The sequence below is a fragment of the Frieseomelitta varia genome, unplaced genomic scaffold, assembly GCF_011392965.1.
Source record: "Frieseomelitta varia isolate USP_RPSP 00005682 unplaced genomic scaffold, Fvar_1.2 scaffold_313, whole genome shotgun sequence".
Classification (NCBI taxonomy): Eukaryota; Metazoa; Arthropoda; class Insecta; order Hymenoptera; family Apidae; genus Frieseomelitta; species Frieseomelitta varia.
The window spans coordinates 1-22741 of record NW_025110050.1 but is presented as its reverse complement, the minus strand read 5'-3'; the positions used below and the strand labels follow the sequence as shown (position 1 = coordinate 22741).

The 22741-nt window shown below is 35.7% G+C and overlaps 5 protein-coding genes across 5 annotated transcripts in view; 1 reads left to right on the top strand and 4 right to left on the bottom strand.

The window, feature by feature from the left end:
• LOC122529863 (Hermansky-Pudlak syndrome 3 protein) overlaps positions 1 to 5725 on the bottom strand; it is a 6094-nt gene extending 369 nt beyond the window's left edge. The window contains exons 1-5 of the mRNA XM_043656358.1: positions 5177 to 5725; positions 1725 to 4970; positions 1534 to 1648; positions 1289 to 1466; positions 72 to 133 (exon numbers count right to left, since the gene is read on the bottom strand). Of these exons, the coding sequence (XP_043512293.1) occupies positions 103 to 133; positions 1289 to 1466; positions 1534 to 1648; positions 1725 to 4946 (3546 nt within the window). The 5' untranslated portion in view covers positions 4947 to 4970; positions 5177 to 5725 and the 3' untranslated portion in view covers positions 72 to 102. The remainder of the gene's footprint in view (positions 1 to 71; positions 134 to 1288; positions 1467 to 1533; positions 1649 to 1724; positions 4971 to 5176) is intronic.
• Positions 5726 to 6077: 352 nt separating this feature from the next.
• On the bottom strand, positions 6078 to 7241 carry LOC122529868 (borealin). Its single transcript, XM_043656365.1, has one exon. The coding sequence runs from the start codon at positions 7068 to 7070 to the stop codon at positions 6204 to 6206; it is 867 nt and encodes a 288-aa protein (XP_043512300.1). The 5' UTR covers positions 7071 to 7241; the 3' UTR covers positions 6078 to 6203.
• Positions 7242 to 7630: 389 nt separating this feature from the next.
• On the top strand, positions 7631 to 8499 carry LOC122529869 (leucine-rich repeat-containing protein 51-like). The gene is made up of 2 exons (XM_043656367.1): positions 7631 to 7888; positions 7984 to 8499. Exons 1-2 carry the CDS (start codon positions 7771 to 7773, stop codon positions 8463 to 8465), a joined length of 600 nt encoding a protein of 199 aa, XP_043512302.1. The 5' UTR covers positions 7631 to 7770; the 3' UTR covers positions 8466 to 8499.
• Positions 8500 to 8584: 85 nt separating this feature from the next.
• On the bottom strand, positions 8585 to 10496 carry LOC122529867 (cyclin-L1). The gene is made up of 4 exons (XM_043656364.1): positions 10164 to 10496; positions 9879 to 10063; positions 9103 to 9687; positions 8585 to 9025 (listed from the first exon to the last, which is right to left on the bottom strand). The coding sequence occupies exons 1-4, from the start codon at positions 10392 to 10394 to the stop codon at positions 8779 to 8781; spliced, it is 1248 nt and encodes a 415-aa protein (XP_043512299.1). The 5' UTR covers positions 10395 to 10496; the 3' UTR covers positions 8585 to 8778.
• Positions 10497 to 12124: 1628 nt separating this feature from the next.
• Positions 12125 to 17949, bottom strand: LOC122529866 (polycomb group protein Psc-like). The gene is made up of 5 exons (XM_043656363.1): positions 17797 to 17949; positions 17606 to 17696; positions 17376 to 17479; positions 16474 to 16898; positions 12125 to 15850 (listed from the first exon to the last, which is right to left on the bottom strand). The coding sequence occupies exons 1-5, from the start codon at positions 17909 to 17911 to the stop codon at positions 12347 to 12349; spliced, it is 4239 nt and encodes a 1412-aa protein (XP_043512298.1). The 5' UTR covers positions 17912 to 17949; the 3' UTR covers positions 12125 to 12346.
• Positions 17950 to 22741: the final 4792 nt, after the last annotated feature.

Here is a 22741-nt window from a genome sequence, read left to right as displayed (position 1 = left end):
TATATATATATATATATATATATATATATATATATATATATATATATATATATATATATATATATATATATATATATATCGATATAATAAATCGTTATGCATTTAATAAAATTTGGTTAAAGTAATTGAATCCCTGAGAAAAATAAATAAATAAAGAAGATGAGATAATATATATAAAAATGAAACGGGACGAGCAATCCTAAAACGATAAAATAATTTCTATTCTTTCTTCTTTTTTTTTTTTCTTTCAATAAATGAATAGTATAAAAATATGACCACATAATAAAGAAGCATTCTGATATGAGTTACAGTTATATATTATTTCTATCATAATTTATAAATATCATAAATAACTTCTAACATAATTATATTAGATTTGTAACAAAGAGAAATTAATCCTAAAGGCACATCAAAGTTACATATAATGTAACAGTCAGAAAGTGATGAAAATACATTATAGGATTAACAAATATAATAGAAAGTAATTATCTTAGCAATACGTGATTTCCTAAACACATGCCACCCCGCCCTTAGCGGTTAAAATATAAACAATTTTTAACAAATTCTTAGAAATATTCAAACAGCAGTCAAAAATACAATGATCATTGCTACAAAATTTGTTAATACAGTGTATAAAGCAATCTATTATGTTAAATATTATATATAATTGCAAAATTTTAATATCTATATGTTTGGTTCTCTGTATAAACTTTTTATAATTATGATTCAACTATGTCATTAGCTAAGGGAAAGATAACATACGTCTAGACATAATACAATATATCTATATAGAACATCTCAACAATCAATAATAGGTGAATTAATTTCATCTATAGTATTTATCTTTAAGTTTTAAGAATTTGTTTTAATATAACTTTATCCATAAGGAATCTTATGCGTGACTAAGATTTTAATCAGGATTGAACATTTAAATTAATTGAATTAAAAGAAATTACTTTTTAAAATATTAAACAAATATTGAGATCACTGTAAATTATATATTCAATAATAATTTAAATATGTATTGTTACGTATTTAGTAAGAAGAAACACCTATCTATATAAATGAAAAAGATATCTGAAACATGATCACAGAAATTAAATAATTCTGGAAAGCAAGAAGTTGTAGTTTACAAAAATCGTATCGTATGAAAAAGTACTGTTTTTAAATTTTCTCTAGAATGTATAATTTTTTATACAACATAATTGGAGTCATGTTTTCTTTTCTTTACAGCTAAAATAAAATTGGACCTATGCTATTGTTTAATGACAATGGAGCTAATGCTCACAATTTTAAAGTTGATAAAAGTTGTTGTCCAGTTTCTATTATTAAAGATTTAACATGTTCAGCGTGCATAATTTGATTACACATTTCACTGCATTTTTGAAATGTTATTACATCATCTTTTGGAAGAACACGATGTAAACTTTTTAAAGATAACGTATGTGGTAAATAATTCAAAATTCCTAAAACAAGAGGTATATTATAATATAGTTTAATATACATTAACATAAATATATTGAAAAAATTTACCTTTCATAATTTGCGCGTATAAACATTGTAGTTCTTGTCGAGAGTTCGATGTAGCAATCTTACTTTGCGTTATTTCAATTAAATACTTCCATTCAGAATCTTTAGTATACATATCCTAGAATTGTAAAGCAATTTTTATAATTAAAAAAAGTTGATAAAATAGAATACATAATATAACGTATATTGTATACCTTTGCATATTGCACAACAGCTTGAGAACAATTATCCATTAAAAGTACTGTTGCTTCTTCAGTATTTTGAGTGCACAACGTTTTTAAAGATAAACTGCCATCAATTTCTTGTGTTTCAAGAAATTGCTTAACTTCATATAAGCATTCATTTGGTATAAAATCACAAGATAATACAGACTGTAATTTAAACAATTCCATTGGTATAGTTTTTTCAGTGTCAGTCTTATCGATATCGGCTAAATCTTTTAAATCGCATACATTCAAAACTTTTTGATAATCTTTTGCATACGGCGGCATCCCGTTTAGATAATGAGGTCTAAACTTCATAAATATGAAGTTATCACAATTTTCTTGTATATTTTCTTTATTTTCTATTTTGTACACTTTCGTTTGAGTTAATTTTCCTAAATACGATCGCACTAATAGTTTAAACGCTTCAACCAAAGCGAAATCCGTGCGTATTTGATTTTTATTTATAACAGACGAATCTATAATCAATTTTGTACTAAAGTAGTTATGAAGATATTTTTCGAGAAATACTTGTAATGTCATTGCTGCATTATGTCCATCTCGTCCTACTCTCGATGGCAAATATTCTAGAAACACCTGTATAATTTGATGAAGAGATAAAATTCCATTCTCTTCAATTAAATGTATTAGAATTTCGGCAAAAGTTGTATTTTTTTGACGCATTAATGTTCCGGCGAAATCCGAAAACGTCGGAATCATTGGACTTCTTTTTTTCATTGCTGTCATGTCAAACAATAGGTCCCAATGTTCTAAAACTATTCTTTTAATACATAACGCTGAGACTGGTTCAAGTATTTTTTCTGCTTGCTCTTGTTTCTCAGCTTGTATATATAAGAGTGCCAAAGCTAATTTAATTAATTCGTCCGTTTCATACAATAACAAAAGATGTATTAACTTTTCTGTGGTATATTCTCGTAATACGGGACTACTGAAGATCAATATTAATAAATCCGGCTTTTTTAATTTACATATTATTTCTACAATATTAAATCCTTGGAACAAGGCATCAGCTTCTGAACCACTTTTCATTGTGAAAAGTGTATCAGTCAAAAACGTAACGAGACCTGGTGCATCTTGACTTGACTTTCTAGATAAAACTTCTGAGGGTTTTAAACCCGACATTTTATAATAAGGTATACAAAAATCCCAGTCTGACTCATATTCAGAACGAATATAATAATCTCCAAGCAATGCACATGATTGATTATATAAATTCTTCAATTTCAATCCATTTTTATTTGCGATATCGTCAAATTCATTAATGTCTGAGCAATTATACACAGCATCTTTAGCTAAACGTATCAAAGCATGAGCCTCTCCTAACAAATGCCGGTATGTGTTTGGACTAGAAGATTTATGATTCCTTGCTGCATTTAAAATATCATAATACAAATTTTCCAATTTAGGTAAAATTAAAGAATACAAAGTCCAAGAATTTTCAGCTTTGGCTAAGAGAATGAGATAATTTTTGCTATGTAATAATTGTTGTATCCCCAGGAAAGGTCTTAATCCTATTAAGCAGACAGGTTCGGAGATACTAGGACATGTAACTCTCAAGTTTTCTATATCATTTGACATTCTGGCAACATGATGAGATAAACGTAATGTGTATGATTCAAGACCAGCTTCAGTAAGTGCATGTAAAGCAGTATGTTCCAAAGCTACATGATTAACAGGTGCTGTAAATGGATAAGTAGTTAAACAAGTTGCATCTGTAGGATTTGAACTAGTTGCAGAGAAATGATAAAGATATCCTTCTTGCAGTGTGCATAAAAAGCAACTTACACCCTGCAAATATGTGTATTTATCTGATCTAAGAATTGATTTTTTTAAACAAGAATTATTACACTCTTTCCTCATATACAATGGTTTCAATAAAGAGCAACTGAACAGTTCAGAACTTCCATCAAGTTTATTATTAGCTGCCATTATTTTAAGAGACAGTAAATTTTTTATTGTATAATTTTCTGACCATCCTAGATCAGGAGAATTCGTTTTAATTATAATCCTTATGTCTGATGGATTTAATATGAAAGGACTCAAAGTGTGTCCAGGTCCTGCACGTTCCAAACTTATAGATGGCAAATTTATAGTTAAAGGTTGTGAGTTTCCATCGACAACTTCTTGATCAATTAATTTTTGTAATTCATCTTTTTCATTATACAATAAGTGATCCAAATTTATAACAGTGTCATTATTATTTGATTTTATTTTTCTGAAATCTCCAGTCTCCAGTTTATTCCATATACTTGTTTTAGAACTTTTATGTTTTCTACTTTTAAATTTTGTACTTATTCCACTAGAATCATTGTTTTCTGACACAATGAAATGAAGGTCTTGACTAGAACTTTTACGTTTCGAATTTATTCCTTGCAATATTGTATTATCATCTTGATTAGCCATATTGCTATTTTCCACAAAAGAGGAATCAGTGGATATGGATGTTTTATCAATAGACGAAGAATTTGTAGAAGTGAGAGAACTCAATTGATCAATATCCTCATACATTGAATTAGTCAACCGAAAGACACATAAATTTGTCTTATCCATAATTGATATGAAATCTTCAACAATTTCCATATGCGTAGGAGAGAATGAGAAGCCTAAAGACCATGGTCTTGCTTCAAAATCTATAAACTTCATCTTTGATACTTGCTGTGTTTCAATTTTAAATTCATGTAGAATAGCACTGTTCCCTGAAGCCACTAGAAGATTGCCAGTACTTTGGCAACATGCAATCAGTGTAGGTTGTACACTTAATGGCAATTCTATCATTTCTAAGCTATTCAATGGTCGATTTAAACTTGGAGTAACACGTCCTGCTATTCTAGCACGCATAGGTTGACTTTGATCTTTCACCATAGCCCAATTAACATAAATTCTAACAAAATTATTAATTGTTTTCCCTGTATGATTATTGATGCTTGCATCTCTGGATAATTTTGATTCTAATGTTACAACATAATCTTCTTTGGTGCAGTGCACCATTTGATTAATCATATCTACTGTTGGGAAAACAGTATGTAGTTTAATATCAGACACCATCAATTCCCAGACTTCAACACAATGAGTTGACAATGCTAGAAGGAGCATTTCATGTCCAGATGCATTTGCTATACAGCTTGCTGTTGGCTCTTCAATTTGAGTGACGTTTTGTCCCAAAAAATTATGTACTGTGATTACACGCACCATGTTGACTTTTGTGCTAAAAGAGTTCTTTAAACATATCTCTGTTATATTTCAAAGGAAAACTACTATGTCTAATTATAATAGGTTAGTTACTTGGTAACTGAATTAAACATTTAATTATTGAATTTAAATTAGTAATTATTTCATTTGAATTTAACGCATCACTACATGATATAATAAAACGATATTTTAAGGTATAAATTATTTTAAAATTCGTTCGAAGGTTATCTTACATTTTTAAACTATTAATATACAAATTACTTGCGAAAGGATGATAAGTTCGTTGTATTTTCGGGAACTTTTAATATTAATGAAGTACAGAATCAGTACAAGAAGATATGATTAAAATATTGTTTTCTTTCTATTCAAATTAATAGGTCTGACTGTCTAAAAATCCATGGTTAATACTCAATAACTCGATGACGCGTACTTTGACATTTTTTAATTCATGTTTTAACACCCTTGTTATATGACAAATAATATTGAAAATGACAAATCACGATAAAGTACGAAAAAACCACATTACTTAATACCGTACAGAACTACGATATTTTATACATGATTTCATACAATCTAAGAACACTACGCATATTGCAAAGTAGAAGATGCAAATACAGTTTATTCGTTTGACAGATCTTTTAGTACGCGCATGTACACTAATGGTTAGAATGTAGTTGTGCTACATACGCACTCTAGCTTTGCCCGCCAAATGCGATTATACATTATACATATTGTCTCAAAATTATAAAATGGAAATAAAAACGAAATTTTTTCAGACACGATTAATAAAAAATAAAAACGAATAATCTAAATATCAATTTTTTAAATGATTCTTTAAAATGTATTTCATAATTGAATGTGTTCACGATTTATCTTTTTTTAATTTTTATTAAATAAAAAATTATACATTCATGCACTGCTATCATATTAGTTTTAATTAGATTGTAGAAAAGTTTTGTTTAAAAATATTGATTTCCTTATTCTATAATCTTACGTAATATTAATATGCTATAAACATTGTAACAAATGCTAGTCAAATATATATTAAATGAACATATAATACCATTTATTTTAATTATATTACTTATAAAAATGTTATAATATAATATCAGCTCTTGACCTTATTATAATTATAATTGTTATTATTATTATAATTATAATTATTATTATAATTATAATTATAATTGATTTTAAATCAATTTCACACACAATGACAAAATGTGAAATGCATCATATAAAGCATATATTCTATAATTTTAACTACTTTGCTGCAATAACTTTCTCGATATGATTCTTCAAAGTTTCCAACTGTCTCATGGTTTCTGAATCTAATGCAGGAATATGTGACATACGTAAACCATCATTAGGTAATAAAGACATGATATTGCCATTACTCAAAGGTACATTAACATTAGCAATGTTTTCTTCGACAACTCCAGAAACCATTAAGGGACTACCTTGCATGCTAAGGGCCATTTCCCCTTGCCTTGGTCGTCTTAATATATTTAATGGTGTATTAGGTTTTATTTTCGGAGTTATAATATCAAATTCTTTGCTCCCACATTTGGTAGCAGCAGGAGTTTTAAATTTATCAATTTTCATAGATCTTTTAAGCTGTTCTTTCCTTGTTGGCTTTTTTATAGTGTCTTGGTTTATTTCACTAAGTTTTGTTTTACTAGTCCTTGAAGTGCTACGTGTTCTTCTGGTAGTAGGTGGTGCCAGTTTCTTAGCCCTTGATGTGCGCGTTGTTGTAACTCCCTCGGTCACATATCCATCGTCCGTTCCGCTAGTAATTCTTTTACCAGTTTTCTTTACTTTTACTGTCGGTGGGGCTAATCGTGATGAATGGTCATCAACGGATGACGAAATTTCATTGCAATTTTCTTTTTCGTTATCGGTCTCGTAATTGAGTATTTCACCAAGAGTCATCTGTCGAATCTCGGTCGGGAGACGAGATAAAGTAACGTCAATAAAAGTTTCAAGGCTCTTTATTGCCATTTCGAACTCTGCCTCCATTTTTGATATTCGTAAATGCGCCTGTCGCTTAAAATCTCTGATTAATAAATCACTTTCTTCTGTAGGACGCTGTATTTGTTTTATTTTCCGTGTATGTTTCGTTCGCGGCATTTTTACCAGGCGAAGAATAAAGATAACCAAACTACCTATTTGCTTCCTTTATTACACGTACTTTATTCCCGTGTAAATGAAATTTAATCTTAAACATACATAGATATATCACAAATATATATTATCACAAATTGTTTATATATTTGACTTACGCTAAAATGTTTTCAATTTCGCTTAGAGCCGTTAAACAATTTATAAACAGTCAATAACAATAATTACAGAGGATGGCAAAATGGTTAAAACATGTACATTCAAAGAGCAATCTAGCGTCGTTTACTCGTATTACATTCTACGTGTTCAAAAATACATTTCTCAGTGTATTCAATTTGATTTGAATTATGTGAACATTATTCGCGGCAAATTTTTTAAATCAGGTATTATTTTAATTCTTAGAATTACAAATTGTTAGGATAATTAAACTTATCCATAAAATTGTACAAATAATTAAAATTGTTATTATCTGTTTCAAGTTATACGTATGTATATAGAATTGTATGTATGTGACAATTCATGGATAAGTGACTGTCTATATTATTTGGAAAAATTATGGAGATAAGGAGTTTAGATGGAGAATGAAAATTCTAATAATAATATTAAGAATTGACAAATAATTTCAAGTGAACGTTTTGTACGCGATCTTGATCTCAAATTGGCATACATTCTATGAAGTTTGGCAAATTCTTATCGTTCATACGTTACAATGGATACTACCATTCAGTACGAAAAACCACTTTCTGATTACAGACGAACTGAACGGCAAGAGATGATGATAGCTCCTCCATTGGATTTGTCGTTTAAAAAAGCAACAACAATGATTGGTATGTAAATAAATGTATAAGGCATTGTTTTAATTTTATATTACTTTCTGAGTTCAAAGATAATATTAATAAGAATTTTTATTTTGTTACAAGAGAATTGGCAAATAAACGGCCACAGTCAGTACGAACGGGTAAAGTTCCATTACGAACACCTGCGGATCGTTTTGTAACATGTTCTTTATGGTTAAGCAATAATTTATTAACTTCAATGAACGGATTTGAAAATCTTGCACAAAAGCTTCTCGATGATCCATCACATCTTAGTTGGCTTGATCTTTCTTTTAATGAGATAGAACATATTGGGGATGACATTATAAAATTTCCGAATTTAAAAATTTTTTATCTCCATGGAAACAATATTTCGGATATCAATGATGTTGTAAAATTGAAAAAGTTACAAACTCTAAGATCTTTAACGTTACATGGAAACCCCATTGAAAATCTTCCATATTATAGAGGATACATCGTTCATATTCTGCCACAATTAACGGCGCTAGATTTTTCAGCAGTATTATCAGCCGACAAGAAGAAAGCAGCACCAGCTGGGTTTTATAAAATGATACACAGTCGTACATGAATATAAAATTTTATTTTGTATTAAATACACGCTTTCTTAAGTATCGTGACTTACAATATATTTTTGAGAATGTACATATGAGAATATAATATGTAACATAACGCATCTTCTTAAGAATAATTTACTTTAAATCTATTGTTATTATCGTTAAATTAAACGTAAGATATGTACCATATAGAAGAAATCAATAGTCTTACTTAAATTACATTTTAATCAACAGAGGTAAAAAAAGGCCACATATTATATTACAAGTTGAATGCGACTGTCCGCATGATCGCAATATGCGTAGTAATTTTTTTATATATTAAATAATTCAATGACGTCTGCGTTTACTGCGATGTTTAGTTGATTTTTCTACATCCCTGTCCCGAGATCGACTGCGCGATCTATAACGACTACGTGATGATTTATGACTACCAGACCGTCTTCGCTGCGCCTTTTTCGGTTTTCGAGATCGTCCATGACTATGACTGCGAGATCTGCTTCTACTATGCTTTTTTCTCTTGGAATGCTTTGTTCCTTCACCCCTAGATGGTGAAGTACTTGGTGATTTTGATCGTCTGAATAGGAATAAAAACAATTTTAGATAAGAATTAATTATATTTTATTACCTTATTCTTTTTTTGCGACATCATACCTAGGTGATTTTGTTCTCTCGGGCACAGCGTGTGTACCACTACGACTAATAAATCCACCCCAGGCATTGTGGTGTTTAGGAAGTGGTGGACTAGGTGTGTGGCTATCTACATCCCCACTTCTTGCTTTGGTTCTTGCTTCTTCATATTGTCTACGAAGTTCTTCTACTCGTTTTTCTAGCTGTTCTGGTTTAACACGAGGTCGGAAGTACAGTCGTAATATACGACGGCAAACATCTCTTATAGCAGATTCATTAACTTTAAAAAGAGAAAACCAAGCAGGTGAAGTAGGTAAAGGTAACTGGAGTTGTCTTGCTCCTAAATATACACATGCACAAGCAACAGTTTCTGGTTGATGTCTTAAGAACACATCAGACCTTAAAGAATCATTCATATAGTTCCAACATTGTTGCATTAAAGCATGATTTTTTTCATATCCCAGTACTTGTAAATACATAACAATAATTTTATGAGGATGTTTTACATGAACACAGAAACCTAATTCCTTTAAGACTCTTCTTTCAGATTTAATTACTTGATTCTTCAATGCTACATAATTTTGATCAAGTATTACAGGTTGTATTGGCCTGAAAAACAAATTCGCTAATTAATATTATTTGTATGCATAAAAACTTTGTTTCAAGGCACCATTTTCTTTTTTACTATAATTGATAAGTACAGACAATATTGAGTGTCAGAGTCCATTAAAGAAAAAAATAATGTCCTAAAACGAAATTTGGTCCATAAAATTTTAAGGTAAACAAAGGATTATACTTACTTTTGACTGGAAACTTGTTTTATATGATTAAACACGTTAATAACGTCTCTGATACGTCTGGGTGCTTCTTCAATTTTACTAGCTAAACAAATACAACCCATTGCAGTTGTTTCCATATTATGTCTAACTAACGATTTACTATAATAAAACCGTTGAAATATTACTTGCCCCGTGGCCATTGCAACCTATTTACAAAAGTAATAAAAATAAAGACTATGCGCATAGAGGTTATAGAGGTTATAGCGTTTATAAACACTTCGTTTACTCGTGAAAATTACTACAAACCTGGGGTAATTTTAATAAAATACCAGCTGTCTGTATTAGTTCGCATCCTAGTATTCTTAAATCAGTTTCAGTTTCTGCGTCCAGTCCATCTAAGTGCGACGGCGTCGAATTGAGTTTTTCTTCGGGTAAAAGACAATTTTGAAGTGTTAGCACGATTTTTCCATAAGGTTTTGGATTGCCAATGACTGTATTTTTTGCCGGTGTTATAGAATTTTCTTTCGCGTTGCTCATTTTTGTTCACACGAATTAAATAAAGAAAAACTTTTTTGTTCGTTCACTTGTGATGAATTGGTAGAGGTTAACCTTTCATCATCCCGACTACCGCACCTCCGAAACGCACCACCTTTAAACTAAACCTCTTATGTACTATAATTCACATAGATGGCGCCACTGTCTGCTTTCAATAATCAACTGTTTTACTTGACTAATATTAATATCGTTAATAACATAATACTATAAAAATATAAATCTAAATATTTATGTGGAAAAATGTGCTTCGTTTTATTTTCATTATAATAAATTTGTAAGAACAATTTATCTTATATTATAAATTATGTCGTTTCTGTAACTATTGGTCACTTCCGGTAGCCATTAGTCAGTAGATAGTAGCTTATGGAACACCATCGCGCGCGTACAGTTGTTCCTTTGAAAAATTTGAAATATAATGCAGAATAGAAAAGTGTAATTAAAACTTAGAATAGCGTGCTAGAAATACTAGCCAAAAGATTGTATACTTCCCATATTAAACCCATTTTGGGGAATGTTTGATTAGATAAGATATAGAAAGTATGTTGAAATTTTTTTGAAATTCAGGAGTCGTAAAAGTTTGTAAGTTTTTTTAAACATTATTCGTTTTTATTATATTGCAGGTGTCCGTTGCAGGCTAGTCAATGCTGTTATGGTTCTACAAAAACAATATTCATCGTTAATTGGTGAGTGGCTTTTTATATCGTACCGTACGAATGGAGTAAAATTTCAATTCGAACATTTATTCGTTACGCGATCCGCCATTGTTGTAAAAATACGCGGGCATTTTTGAATTGCCTGATGCGCGCAGGATTCTTCTAGCGAGAAGGATAATGAAAGAAACTGCAACAATTTTTAATTTAAGTATATAATGATATATCCTTTTGTTATTACATGTCAGTTTTTTTCATTTAAAAATCAATATGCATGCAATTGTGTTTTAAAATTTGAATGATGTTAATTCACACGAATTTTCGATCGATTGAAATTGAACTTACAAAGTAATAGGATTTTGCGCATACTTTGAAAGACGACATATCAGCGCAATAAATATATACATATTAAGAAATAATATACATAATATAATACAGTCGCATAACATAACAATTATTATACAACATATACATAATAGTAACTCATAGCGAAACGTAACGCAAAGTAAATAAAGAAATAACAATAGTATAGATATCATTCATTAGAGAAATAATCATATCTCTAGTTTTCTTTGAGTTTATTTGTTTTTCTAATTTCGGTCCCTGTGATTCTTATTGCGTACACGTTTTACAATTAATAGAGGAGTAGGAAAGCAGGTTATTCGATTTTTCGTTGTGCTGATTTAATCTTGTTCGTTCATCCAGTCGATTATAAATAACGTAATGTCCGAAAAATTAAAATCGTGGCAACGAATTTTAACCCGAGATACTTCGACAAACGTTCTGCTTTCGCACAGTCATAGTATGGACCGAAGTAGGAACAATTTTCACAAGTAGAAATAAAATCAATCTATAAATTACATCAATCATAATCCATAAACATTTTTGTCCTTTAATTTAAAATCATACTGTTTTCATTGCATTCGTAAGAGAAGAAGAAATCGCTATTTTCATTTGAAATCGAACGACTCGTGGAACGATTGTTGTCTCAAGAAAGCAACTATACATTGATGAAATCTCTCGAGGGAGGTGTGTGGCCATAAAAAATTTGAAAAAATAAAATTTCCAGCATCTGTGCTGTATTTTTCCCTGTATTGTACGGCATGTATATGCCGCGTTCCCCTACAAGACCTTAAAGCATTTCAATTATTTAGAAATTGGTATTTGTATCCACGCTGAAAAGTCATTCAGTAACATTACATTCGTCGATCTGGCAGTGATGCAGCTTTAGCCTTCGTTCAAACGGGAAGAGTTCGATTCACCCTTCAATCATTTGCGGCGCGTTTATGACGATTCGGCGACGTCCGTTTGAGATTTTGACGACACATCCTTATTTAAACGCGTTGCATCGTTGCACGCGAGTTGATTCTCTGCTTTTTCCGATCCCACGCTGTCCATCTTATTCTCCGATTTGATCGACGCGTTCAGACTTTTCAAAAAGTTGCCTAGGTGCTCCGCAGCTATAGGATTGTTTGCCCACTCGTTAGAAGGAAACGCAGCTAGCAATCTTTTCTGAAACATCTCCGAGGTCAGTTGTTTCGCGTCAGCTTGCTTAATGGAGGCTTTCTTTTCATTCTCGTTCGTCGAGTCCTCTGTAACGTTAGTCTCACTCTTCGTCAAATTCTCCAAAGATTTCACTGCGTCTGACATTTGCGAGGGAGAAGGACACCCTTGCTCCATTGTAGAGCAGCTTTTGCCCGAAGGATTTTCAATAGTCACCGAGCTAGAATCCGGACTGGCAGGTGACTTGCTACTCGATACTTCTGCACTTATGTTGCTCTTCTTCGTCGGACTTGATGCGGGTACATCGTTGTCTATTCCGTTCGAGGCGGTGTTTGTGCTGTTGTTATGGTCGCTGGTAGTCTCGTTGATGGTGTTCGCGTTGGTATCTCCAGGTGGTGGCGATGGAGAAGCTGTGGACGATACTCTTGGACTGGCTGCTTCGCGATGAGGCGTTTGACGCGACGAATTGTCCGGTTCTTTCCTCGTGTCGTTGTTCGTTTCCAAATTAGAATCACGAGTTACTTCGGCAGACGTTTTCTCCTCACTGTTCACTACTGTGTTAGTGTTGTTAGTGTTGTTAGTAGCTCGTGGCGAGTATCGATTGTTAGCTTCCGCGACCGGCGAGTACTTCGTTTGGACGGACAGTTGTTGGCCAGACTCTGTGGAGTCGAGAGATTCGTTACCGCGATACACGGGCGTTTTATTTATCTCATTCGCGACAGATCTCGCGTTCATACTGGCCGATTTATCGTTCGATTGTTGCTTGGTTATCGCAATGGCCAAAGGCGCTATCGATGATCTCGCCGGTTTCACTGGCGCACATTGGGCAGCCAAGTGACTTTTCCCGGACATACTGGCGTTCATATTTCGATTGTTTTCGGTGTTAGACATAGTGGTGTTCGCTTCGGTCCCTCGTGGTATCCTTAGTCTTGCATCTGTCTGAAACTGCTGAAGATTCGGCGCTTGGCTCAAGGCATAGAGGCTTTGCAGACTGGGAAAAACGGATGAAAGATTTGTGCTGTACCTGCTGTTACCCAAAGAACTGGAGAAACCAGGTGCATAAACTGGCGTTCTCGAAGGTGTCGGAAGCGGACAGTCGTTCACTCGCTGAGCCGCTGGAGTCAAGGAGCCCGGTGGCGCGCGATAATACCTGTGACCGCCAACGAGCGTTACGACTTGCCCCTGATCCGAAATATTCGGCATGTCTCTGATCGGCATCGTCGGTTTCGCTTTCAGTTTCGTTACTGGTTGCGGTATTCTTAACGGATGTATATCCATCTTCTTCCCTCCACTGAGGTCCAAAATCTCCCTCGTCGAGTCCTGTTCCCTTTCTCGCTTGACAGCGCTCGTCTGTCTGTGTTGTTGGTTCACTTCGCATTCCGATTGCTTAGACTGCTTTGGTTTTGTCGGCGCGGGCATTTTTATCTGCCCGGCCTTCAACGCTTTCAATACTCGTGGATCGACAGACCTGTCGTTGAGAGTTATACTGGGACTTACTTTCCCCAACGTGTTCTTCCGACTATCTTTGGAATCGTTCGCTTCGATGTACCCGCCGCTGTTTCCGGGTGATTTCGGCGCTGTCAAAGTTATACTGAGGCTCGCAGGAATGTTCAATCCGCAACCGTCCAGTATGTTCCTCGTGTCGTTCGACAGCACCGGAGCAGGCGTAGATTTCGGACTCGGTGTCGATGTCGTGGGTGTCCGACTAGGACCAGGCTCTCCAACCATGTTCAATGGTCTCTTTCCTGGAATAACGTGCTCCGTTGGGAGCTTCCGAGGCGACTTGGTGTGATTTTGCACGACAGGAGGCGGCACATGAACGTGTGTCTGCTTCTTCGAGATTTGCGTTGAAGCCTGTTGGTGCTTCCTTTTCTTCACGTCGAAGATCGGTAAACCAGGTGGACATTTCCTCTTTACAGCTCCCACCGGAACTACCGGCGGATCATTAGAGAACGTGTAAACGTCTACCTTCGCAGGACTGTTATTCACGTTGATGTTCATACTTACGTTCGTATTCTTCGAGTAACCAATCGTACACACATCTACGTCACTGCACTGTTTATTCGCATTCACTCGCGCGTTTTCAATTCCGTCCATTCCGCTTGCGACCCGTTTGTTGGTACCAGCAGCATTCCCACTCGCAGCATTTACCCCGATATTCTCGCTGTTGCTCTTACTCTTGGAGTCGCTTGTTGGAGTATTCGGGGTCTCTGTCGCTACAATGTCCTCTTTCTCCGACGTGGCGTTACTTTTATTCTGCGTGTCGTTCGTCTCCTTGCTCGCGTTCGTTTCGTTAAACTTGGAGGAAGACTCCAAAGCCATTTCAGATGCCGATTCTCTAGCTGTTAACTGAAAACCTTGAAGGAACTGCTTCTTCTCTTGTTGTTCCCCTGGCTTCTTCTGTATACTTTTCAACTGTGTGTTACTGACCACGGTTTTCTCGGGAATCGACTGTTCCACGAAAGTCACTCTCCTCTTGTGTTTCTCCTGCTTCTCTGTCTGGCGCTTCTCCTTATTTCTGTGAAGCTGCTGAACGAGCAACGCGTCAGAGCTATCTTTGTCAACTTTGTCAACTTGACCGCAGTGTAACAACACGTTGCTGATAACTTTCGGCTTGTTCGGGCTGGAATTGTTCGGCGTGCATTGTTTCAACGTGATCTTCACTCCGTTCGAGTTCTGACCGTTCCCTATACTGACGACACTGAATTCCGGATTCGAGGGTTTCGTCTCGATGCTCCTGGTACTCTGCTCCTTCGAATTCCAAGTACCCGGAGGGTTTCTTAAAACCTCGTACCTTCCATCTGGATTTTTAAGTATTTTAATAGGTGTCTTGATCTGCTTAGTTTCGTTGTTCAACGACGTGGGCAAGGCGACAGTGTTGGTAGCTGTCGTCGTTGATGCAACGTTTGTCGACTGTATCGAAATTGTGGTCAATGTCGCGGTTGTCGACGTTGTTACCGTACTAGACGGTTGTTCCTTTTTAGCTTTCTTGGTTTCACTCGAGGATAGTTGATCACTTGGTGGACGTTTCTCGTTCGAGACTTTATTTTGATTGTCCAACGCAGGCTTCTTGTCGTTGTTCGTGATCTTCGCTTGTGGCCTGGATTCCACGTTGTTCTCAGAATTCTGCGAGTTAGTATTCTCTCGTGTGGCGACTGTGGCGACTGTGGCGTCAACAGGAGGTAAACTGGCACCTAAACCTGGAGTGGATGGCCTGTCGTGAGGAGGAGCCTCTAATCTTTGCTCTTCTAGCGCCACTCGATAGAAAAATCGCATTGGTGCATTCTAGAAAATAAAATTTTTACATGTTAGTTCGTGAAAAAACTTTTTTAGATATTTTTGTGCCAAGACTGATTTCTTATAAATATTGTAATATACCATATCAAATTCATATTATTAATAGTGAGATTTAAAAAGTAGAACCTTGGTTGGAAATTGAAAACTGTGCGCTTGGTTTCCAATTTTCTACAAATACATAAAAATTCGCGATTCACTCATTGATGTGCGAGTGATTTTTAATCTATTAAGAATCAAACAATAAAGTTTATAATAAAGTTACAAACAGAAAATGAAAGGAGTGAAATCTTATGTTAATATAGTGTAAGAGAAGCCAAATTATAATCATCAATGTGTTGTAAATAAACTGCTAGTTTTTGTGCATATACGAGAAATTTGAAAACACATGGAAATACAATATATATATATATATATATATATATATATATATATATATATATATATATATATATATATATATATAAAATACACAAAGTATTCTCTCTACGTACGTACTCGAGAAAACAATTTTCTACCAAGGTTCCCTCATTTTGATTATATTGATTAGAAAAATATGAATTTGTACGAACGTCCGCAGTCTATTTATAATATTAAAATGAACGACAGTTTACCCTTTTCCACGCATAAATATAAGCGACATCCATGAGTGTCCAGTGTTCAGGAAGCGGAGCACGTCGATGGCAAATCTCTATGGTGTATCTTGTCATGTCGACGCTGTATTTCAAAGCTAGGAATTTTTTTAAATGCGCGATGGTGACAAGTGCCGGGCACTGAAGGTATCGCCTGTTGCTTGTTGCATTTGTGCCATGGTTACCGATGCTATTGCTATTGCTGTTATTGCTGGCGTTATTACTGTTGTTACTTTGATTGTTGAATGCGTTCGAATGGTTAGTGTCGTCATTGGTGCTGAGCAGAATGGCTAGTGGATCTGCTCCGGGTGGTAGATATTCCAAGCTTAAGCTAACTGCATCCTCTGGAGCGAAAATTAATCTTCCACTCACGTCCTCTCCACGTTGTTCTGGTGTCGCTAAATCCGCTGTAGAAAATATTTATATATTGAAATAACACGTATGTTGTAATTTTTCTTAATAACATAATTATAGACATGGAGGCCCTTAAGGGTCTTAAGTTAATTTCTAAAAAATATACGGTGTATAAATACTGAATATTAAATATAGGTATTATGCATGTATTTTAAAAGTCCAACAAAATCCAAACGAGTTCTTTTTAGAAAAAGCTTACAAAAATATTGATTCCAGAGGGCAATAGTCAAATATCATTTTAATATTTTTCCGGTCTTAAGAAATAATTTACTAAAGACTCTGAAACGATAATGAAATATTAGTTTTGTAATTATCTCTATGATAAATTTATAATGTTAAATTGAATTAATCGAACTGATGCATTCTTTAATAGAGATGTCTCTTTTTTCTCACGTTCTCCTGACATGAAACTGAATCATTTTACAACACTTTCAAAATACACGTCTGACATAAATGACTGACAATAGTACCATGTTCAGGATGTTTCTTGTAAAACTCTCTTCTCCTGCGCATCTCTTTGTGATACAGTCCGGGGACCAATTTGTACACGATGTCTTGCAACGCCTTGTCGGCTCTGAAAATCAGAATCGTTTAATCGATAATCCAAAAAAAAAAAAAAAATTCAAGCAAAAGTAGTCACCGAGCATCGAAGAATTTTCACAATTTGTAAAAATGTCAAGCCCGTTCGTGGGCAACTTACTTGATGTTCGGCTTAGCTTTGTTGAGAACATGCTTGCAAGAGGGACAATGTGCTTCTGTGTTGAGATGCTTGAGTATACAGCTTCTACAAACTGAACAGCGAAAAAGCAACGTATCATTATCCGTTCCGCGGAATATATATAATAGGCACCTAATTCGGGCTCCATTCGATTCGATTCGATTGGCACTTACACGAATGCAGGCACTCGACGACGGTGGTCGCATCTATAAGGTAGCCTCTGCATAAAGGACAAATAAGATAAGGATTCACCTCGCGAAGGTACGTCCTTTTACCTATTCCCGACATTTTTTCCTATTGCGCCACCGAGTTGTCGGCGATGGTACCTGTAACGATAAAAATGATTTCATGTAACATCTTCGGTATCACAAACAGATCTCTCAATCTCGTTAAGAATTCAAGGGAGAGAATCTTGGTCACATGTCGTTTTGCGCCTCGCGCATATACTATTTCTCTTCGAACTTTGGTGGGAAAAAGGATTTTGATTTTGTGAAAATCGACCACGATTGTATAATCATTTTAGAGGGGTTCTTCATAGAGAGAGAGAGAGAGAGAGAGAGAGAGAGAGAGAGAGAGAGAGAGAGAAGCTGATATCGATTTGATTTTTATCAGATTCTGCGTTCCATTTCCCTTCGAAATTACCATTCAAAATGATATGAAATGTAATATCTCCGAACCTAATTAATTAGTACGTATGATTGCAATCACTCTATATTTCTTTCCTTTTAAATGGAAGTTTAATCGCGCCGCAGCTATTTATACCTTTCTCAAATTTATATAATATAATTGGCCGGAAAGAGAATTTCTTGTATTTCAAATTCGATGACTATTGAAGTAACTTTATAATTTAGATAAGAATTACAGAAAGTCAAAGTCTCGCAAAATTTTATCGTAAACTCTGACATACAATCCATTTGAGACTAATCTCTTCAATATGATCAAAAGCTGGCATCACTTTCTCGGTATTCCAATAAATTAGAGTGCATTGGGTGCTTCTTTCCAAAAAGACCAAAAGATTTAATCCAGATGTCAGTGAGAATTTTTGCTTGCTAAAATTCAAAGAATAATTTTAGTTATTGGGGAAAAACTTCTACCACAGAAAACATTCACGTATACATTTTACGTATTATATAAAACGCTTTCATATTTTATTAGTACTGTAACGAGACTGTCGCGATTATATTGATCAAATTCGAATAAAAAAAATTGGCCTACGGCATGGATAATCATTGTAGTTTACATAATAAGTATTAAAGATAGTTCATCTGAACATCGAATATAAAATCAATATAAAAAATAATTCACCGTTTCGTGATTTCTGCAAAGTGCATAATCTACTTGCATTAAATATCTTGCAACTTCCATTACACTTTCAGATTTGTTCACTGACACGATAATAATCGTGCCTCGGTTGTAACGTTGATGAAATTACTCGGTAAAAGGTATTTACACGTGTTCGGATATCCTCACGAGCTACTGTATATCGTTTTTTCCCTCGTTAAAATGCAGCTCGCCTATTCCTTTCCGTACTTTGATCAACAAAACAAACGCGTATTTATCATGCTATTTCTTTTTTTTTTTTTTCTTGTTGAGAAGCGGTAAAGTACATCGTCAAGTTTATTGGTTAAAACTATCAACCTTCAATCTAATGTTCAAATATATCACGCAGAAAGCAATGATCTCCCGATAAAATTCAACAAAGACAAAGAGGACATAGAAACCGAGAGTTCGGTGGTCTCATCGTTAGGAAAAAAAGATCGTTGCCTCATGTCAACAGTGGATCTCGCGTATATTTCCCCGGTTGATCGACTTTGATCGACGAAGACAAATATATCTGGATTAGAACGCCGAACGCGGCACATGTGTGTTTATCGTTGTACGACGGTGTCTTTTTTTTTCTTCTTCTTCTTCTTCTTGCAAAGCAGCTGGCTCGTCCGCGAGCAACGATAACGAAACGCGCGCGCGAGACGATAAATTCGCTAGTTTCGCAGATAAATGGCACGGCCATAGGAGACGGTTAGGCCGTGTCACGATGTTTAGCCCACTTTCCCGAAGGTTTCTCAGGTAGCTAGAATCCCGTTGCCTCGTTCTCCCCACCCCAAGCCGGGTTTCAACCACTCGGGTAGGTATACGGGTGCGTTTTATCCTGCGTGCTCTCTCTCCCCGCCTGAACTTCGTCCTCTTTCCGTTTTTCCCATTCGATCGACGACGAAACGACGTGGTCGAAACCGCCGAAACAGCAGCCCTTCGCCACGCGAATCGAATGGGAAACGGCTGGTCTGTTCACCCGTTCGATACGTGCACGTGTATTGATCGAATATCGTAGTTATTTCGCCGAGAGGCAACACCGATAAGTCGGTGCTAGATGCTATCGTTATCGTTGCCAAGAAATTAGCCTCCACGGTCGCCCGTTTCCAGATCGTTCTACGAACCTCGAAACCGTCTTGGCTTTAAGCACAGTGCCCCGTGCGTTACAAACGAGATCTCGAGGACGAACAGATACGCGCCAAAGTACGGAGGAGTGGCGGAGAATTACGTCCAATTCCTAACGTCACTCGTCATTGCCACAGCCGGCGATATCTATACGTGCTACACGGTCATCTCTTAACCCAACACGCTGTCCTCTGGGCAGAGAAATTTCTATAATTGTCGCACGTTGAAAATTTTCACGGCTCACGGAGGCGCACGTTGTACGTCTTTCATTCTCTTCGCATGTATTTTCCTTCTTCCTCTGTCCCTCTCGTACGACAGGCTACTTCGCTCGTTTCGTTTTCGAGAAAGACAAAATAGAAGACGCGTTATTGCTCGAATAATGAGTTACAAGCAATGTAACGTTTCGTTTGTAATCCTCTGCGATCGAGGTTGTTGCAACAGGAAGCAAGCTTCGCTTTCGTGTAATTTTAGCAAATCAAGGGGAAGCGATTAAAAATGCTGCTTCAATACTTATGCGATATCTACCGCAGACCATCAATTATTTCTTCTGAAGCTAACCACTTTTGAAATGGAATAGAATTTGTAGCAGAGGATGCGTGAAAAGTGGAGCTGCCTCCTTCGAATCCTCTATTTCACAATAAATATCGAGACTGCCAATTAAAAGAGATTCTCTTTTAGTAAATTTTCACGACATCGATACGATAAATCATTGCAAACCTAACCCTTAACGAGATGGTTAACGTGATACTACGAGGTCAGCGAGGAGAACAAGAAAGTAAAGAGGGCTTCTTTGAACTCCCGAGCTTGTCGCGAAATTCCACCAGCTTTATCTCGCTCTCTGGCTGCCTGGGGATCTCTCGTAAGTCGTAAGTTTCCCGTTCGATCGTTTGCGTCCGTTTGCTTGGACACTTTCCTGCGACTATTCTCCGAGTGCAGCACGTGTCGCGAATGCAAGGGACGCGCCTAACTAAAGGCCTGTACACAACGATCGGACCTTACTAACGACGATGGTCACAGACTTCCTCGAAGCGTGGAATGTGCCCGTTCGTTGAAGGAGAAGCAGGAGAAGAAGAAGACGATGGTAAATGGGCGGGCAACGAGTCCATTTATCCCCGTGGATATTAATTAAGATTATTCAGATATTAAATCGCTCTCTCCGTCTCGCCGGGTACGCATCACGCGTATTCCACCATGTCTAGTACGTTCGTCTATTTATAACGAGCCGCTCGGTAAGAAGCGAAATTCTCAAATGGCGTCGTAAGTGGCGATTGGAAGAGGGACAGGGCCGCTCCGTGTCGAAACTAATGCCAGATAATCGCGAAACTTTTACGACCAAGGGAAAAGTGAACGATCCCTGCCATTTTCGAGTCGCTTTCTGTCTCTCCAACGTTAATAACGAGTGTCTCGAGTTCAAACAAAGAAAAAAAAAAAATGCGAAAAAATTCCTACCAAATCTGAAACTACGTCGAACATTTTTATGGAATATATACTGTAAATTGATCTTGAAAATCTAGAGTTGATCGTGGTGCATCCTGAGCTTTCAGCTGAATCACTCGTACGTAGGATCTTTAAATATCAAGCTCGAGGATCTTTTTGTAGAAATTAATGTAGTTGGAATATAGAAAATTATGAATTCAAGAAGTTGACGAACAGAGGAGGAAGATATATTAAATTTGAAACTTTTTGAAATTTTACTGGCACCATAATGAGATTCAGTCTGACTACGTGATTGTACGAAAATATATCATAAAAGTTAAAAGAGATTTAGATTAGGAACAAGACATAAGAATTTTATACATCTACCTATCTACTTAATAATGATCTTAAGTGTATCATTAATCCTCTATAATCAGAATTTCATCTACTTACAAGAAACAAAGATTATCAGTTAACTACTAGTTATTCCATTCAAAATTTAGAGATTTAACATCTGTTATAAATAAATCATTCAGTGTTTCTGCGACGTATTAATGAGATGCAAGTAAACCTTTTAAAATTAGTACACAAACGTGGACAAAGAAAAAAAGACAAATTTCTAATAACTGTGTAATGACTTAATGACAATTAATCTTCGGGAAATATACTTTTGCAACGAATATCTCGTAAGGCACTACTTTTCTCGAAACAATTAGATATATTTCGCGCGTGCACGAAGAAAGACAGGATCTTCTGCAATTTTTGTCCCGTTTTTCCGGTGCACATTTCGTGAGTTACACGCTTACTAGAAGGAAGGAAAACGAGAAGGCTCGTTAAGAGATCGTTCTTCCAACGGAGTACACACACTCGCGTGCCCTCGTTCCCGATCTCTCTCATTTTCTCTCGCGAAACTTTTAGCCGTCTTATCACGCGTTACAGATTAGACCCCCAGCTGCTCTCTGATCCCTCTTCCGTCGCTTCCGCACGCTGCGCTCGTACCCCGGCACGAAAAGAAAGTGTAGTAGGGAGACGAGACGACCCTACTGGTGCGGAAGACCGTGATTCGAAGTAACCTAGCGACCGTCTCTACACGAATCGCAAAAGAAGAAAGGCATTCAATCGGCCGGCCAGTTGTCCAGGGGAAAAAGAAAAAAAAAAAAAAAGAAGAAAGCATTCTTCTCTCTCGAAATATTCGAGGCATGTGAACGAACACGGTCGTCTTCTTCCTTTCGTGATATTTCGTTCCCATGGCGCGACGGAATTAAAAAA

What these genes read in the sequence shown, in the direction of transcription:
- LOC122529868 (XM_043656365.1), bottom strand. Translation starts at nt 7,070, where the DNA reads ATGCCGCGAACGAAACATACACGGAAAATAAAACAAATACAGCGTCCT.
- LOC122529869 (XM_043656367.1), top strand. Translation starts at nt 7,771, where the DNA reads ATGGATACTACCATTCAGTACGAAAAACCACTTTCTGATTACAGACGA. An exon ending in AAAAGCAACAACAATGATTG is followed by an intron (nt 7,889 to 7,983) that starts GTATGTAAATAA and finishes TTGTTACAAGAG; the next exon opens with AATTGGCAAATAAACGGCCA.
- LOC122529867 (XM_043656364.1), bottom strand. Translation starts at nt 10,394, where the DNA reads ATGAGCAACGCGAAAGAAAATTCTATAACACCGGCAAAAAATACAGTC. An exon ending in TTTTATTAAAATTACCCCAG is followed by an intron (nt 10,064 to 10,163) that starts GTTTGTAGTAAT and finishes TTTTGTAAATAG; the next exon opens with GTTGCAATGGCCACGGGGCA. An exon ending in AAACAAGTTTCCAGTCAAAA is followed by an intron (nt 9,688 to 9,878) that starts GTAAGTATAATC and finishes TTTGTTTTTCAG; the next exon opens with GCCAATACAACCTGTAATAC.
- LOC122529866 (XM_043656363.1), bottom strand. Translation starts at nt 17,911, where the DNA reads ATGTCGGGAATAGGTAAAAGGACGTACCTTCGCGAGGTGAATCCTTAT. An exon ending in AAAGCTAAGCCGAACATCAA is followed by an intron (nt 17,480 to 17,605) that starts GTAAGTTGCCCA and finishes TCTGATTTTCAG; the next exon opens with AGCCGACAAGGCGTTGCAAG. An exon ending in CAAGAAACATCCTGAACATG is followed by an intron (nt 16,899 to 17,375) that starts GTACTATTGTCA and finishes TATTTTCTACAG; the next exon opens with CGGATTTAGCGACACCAGAA.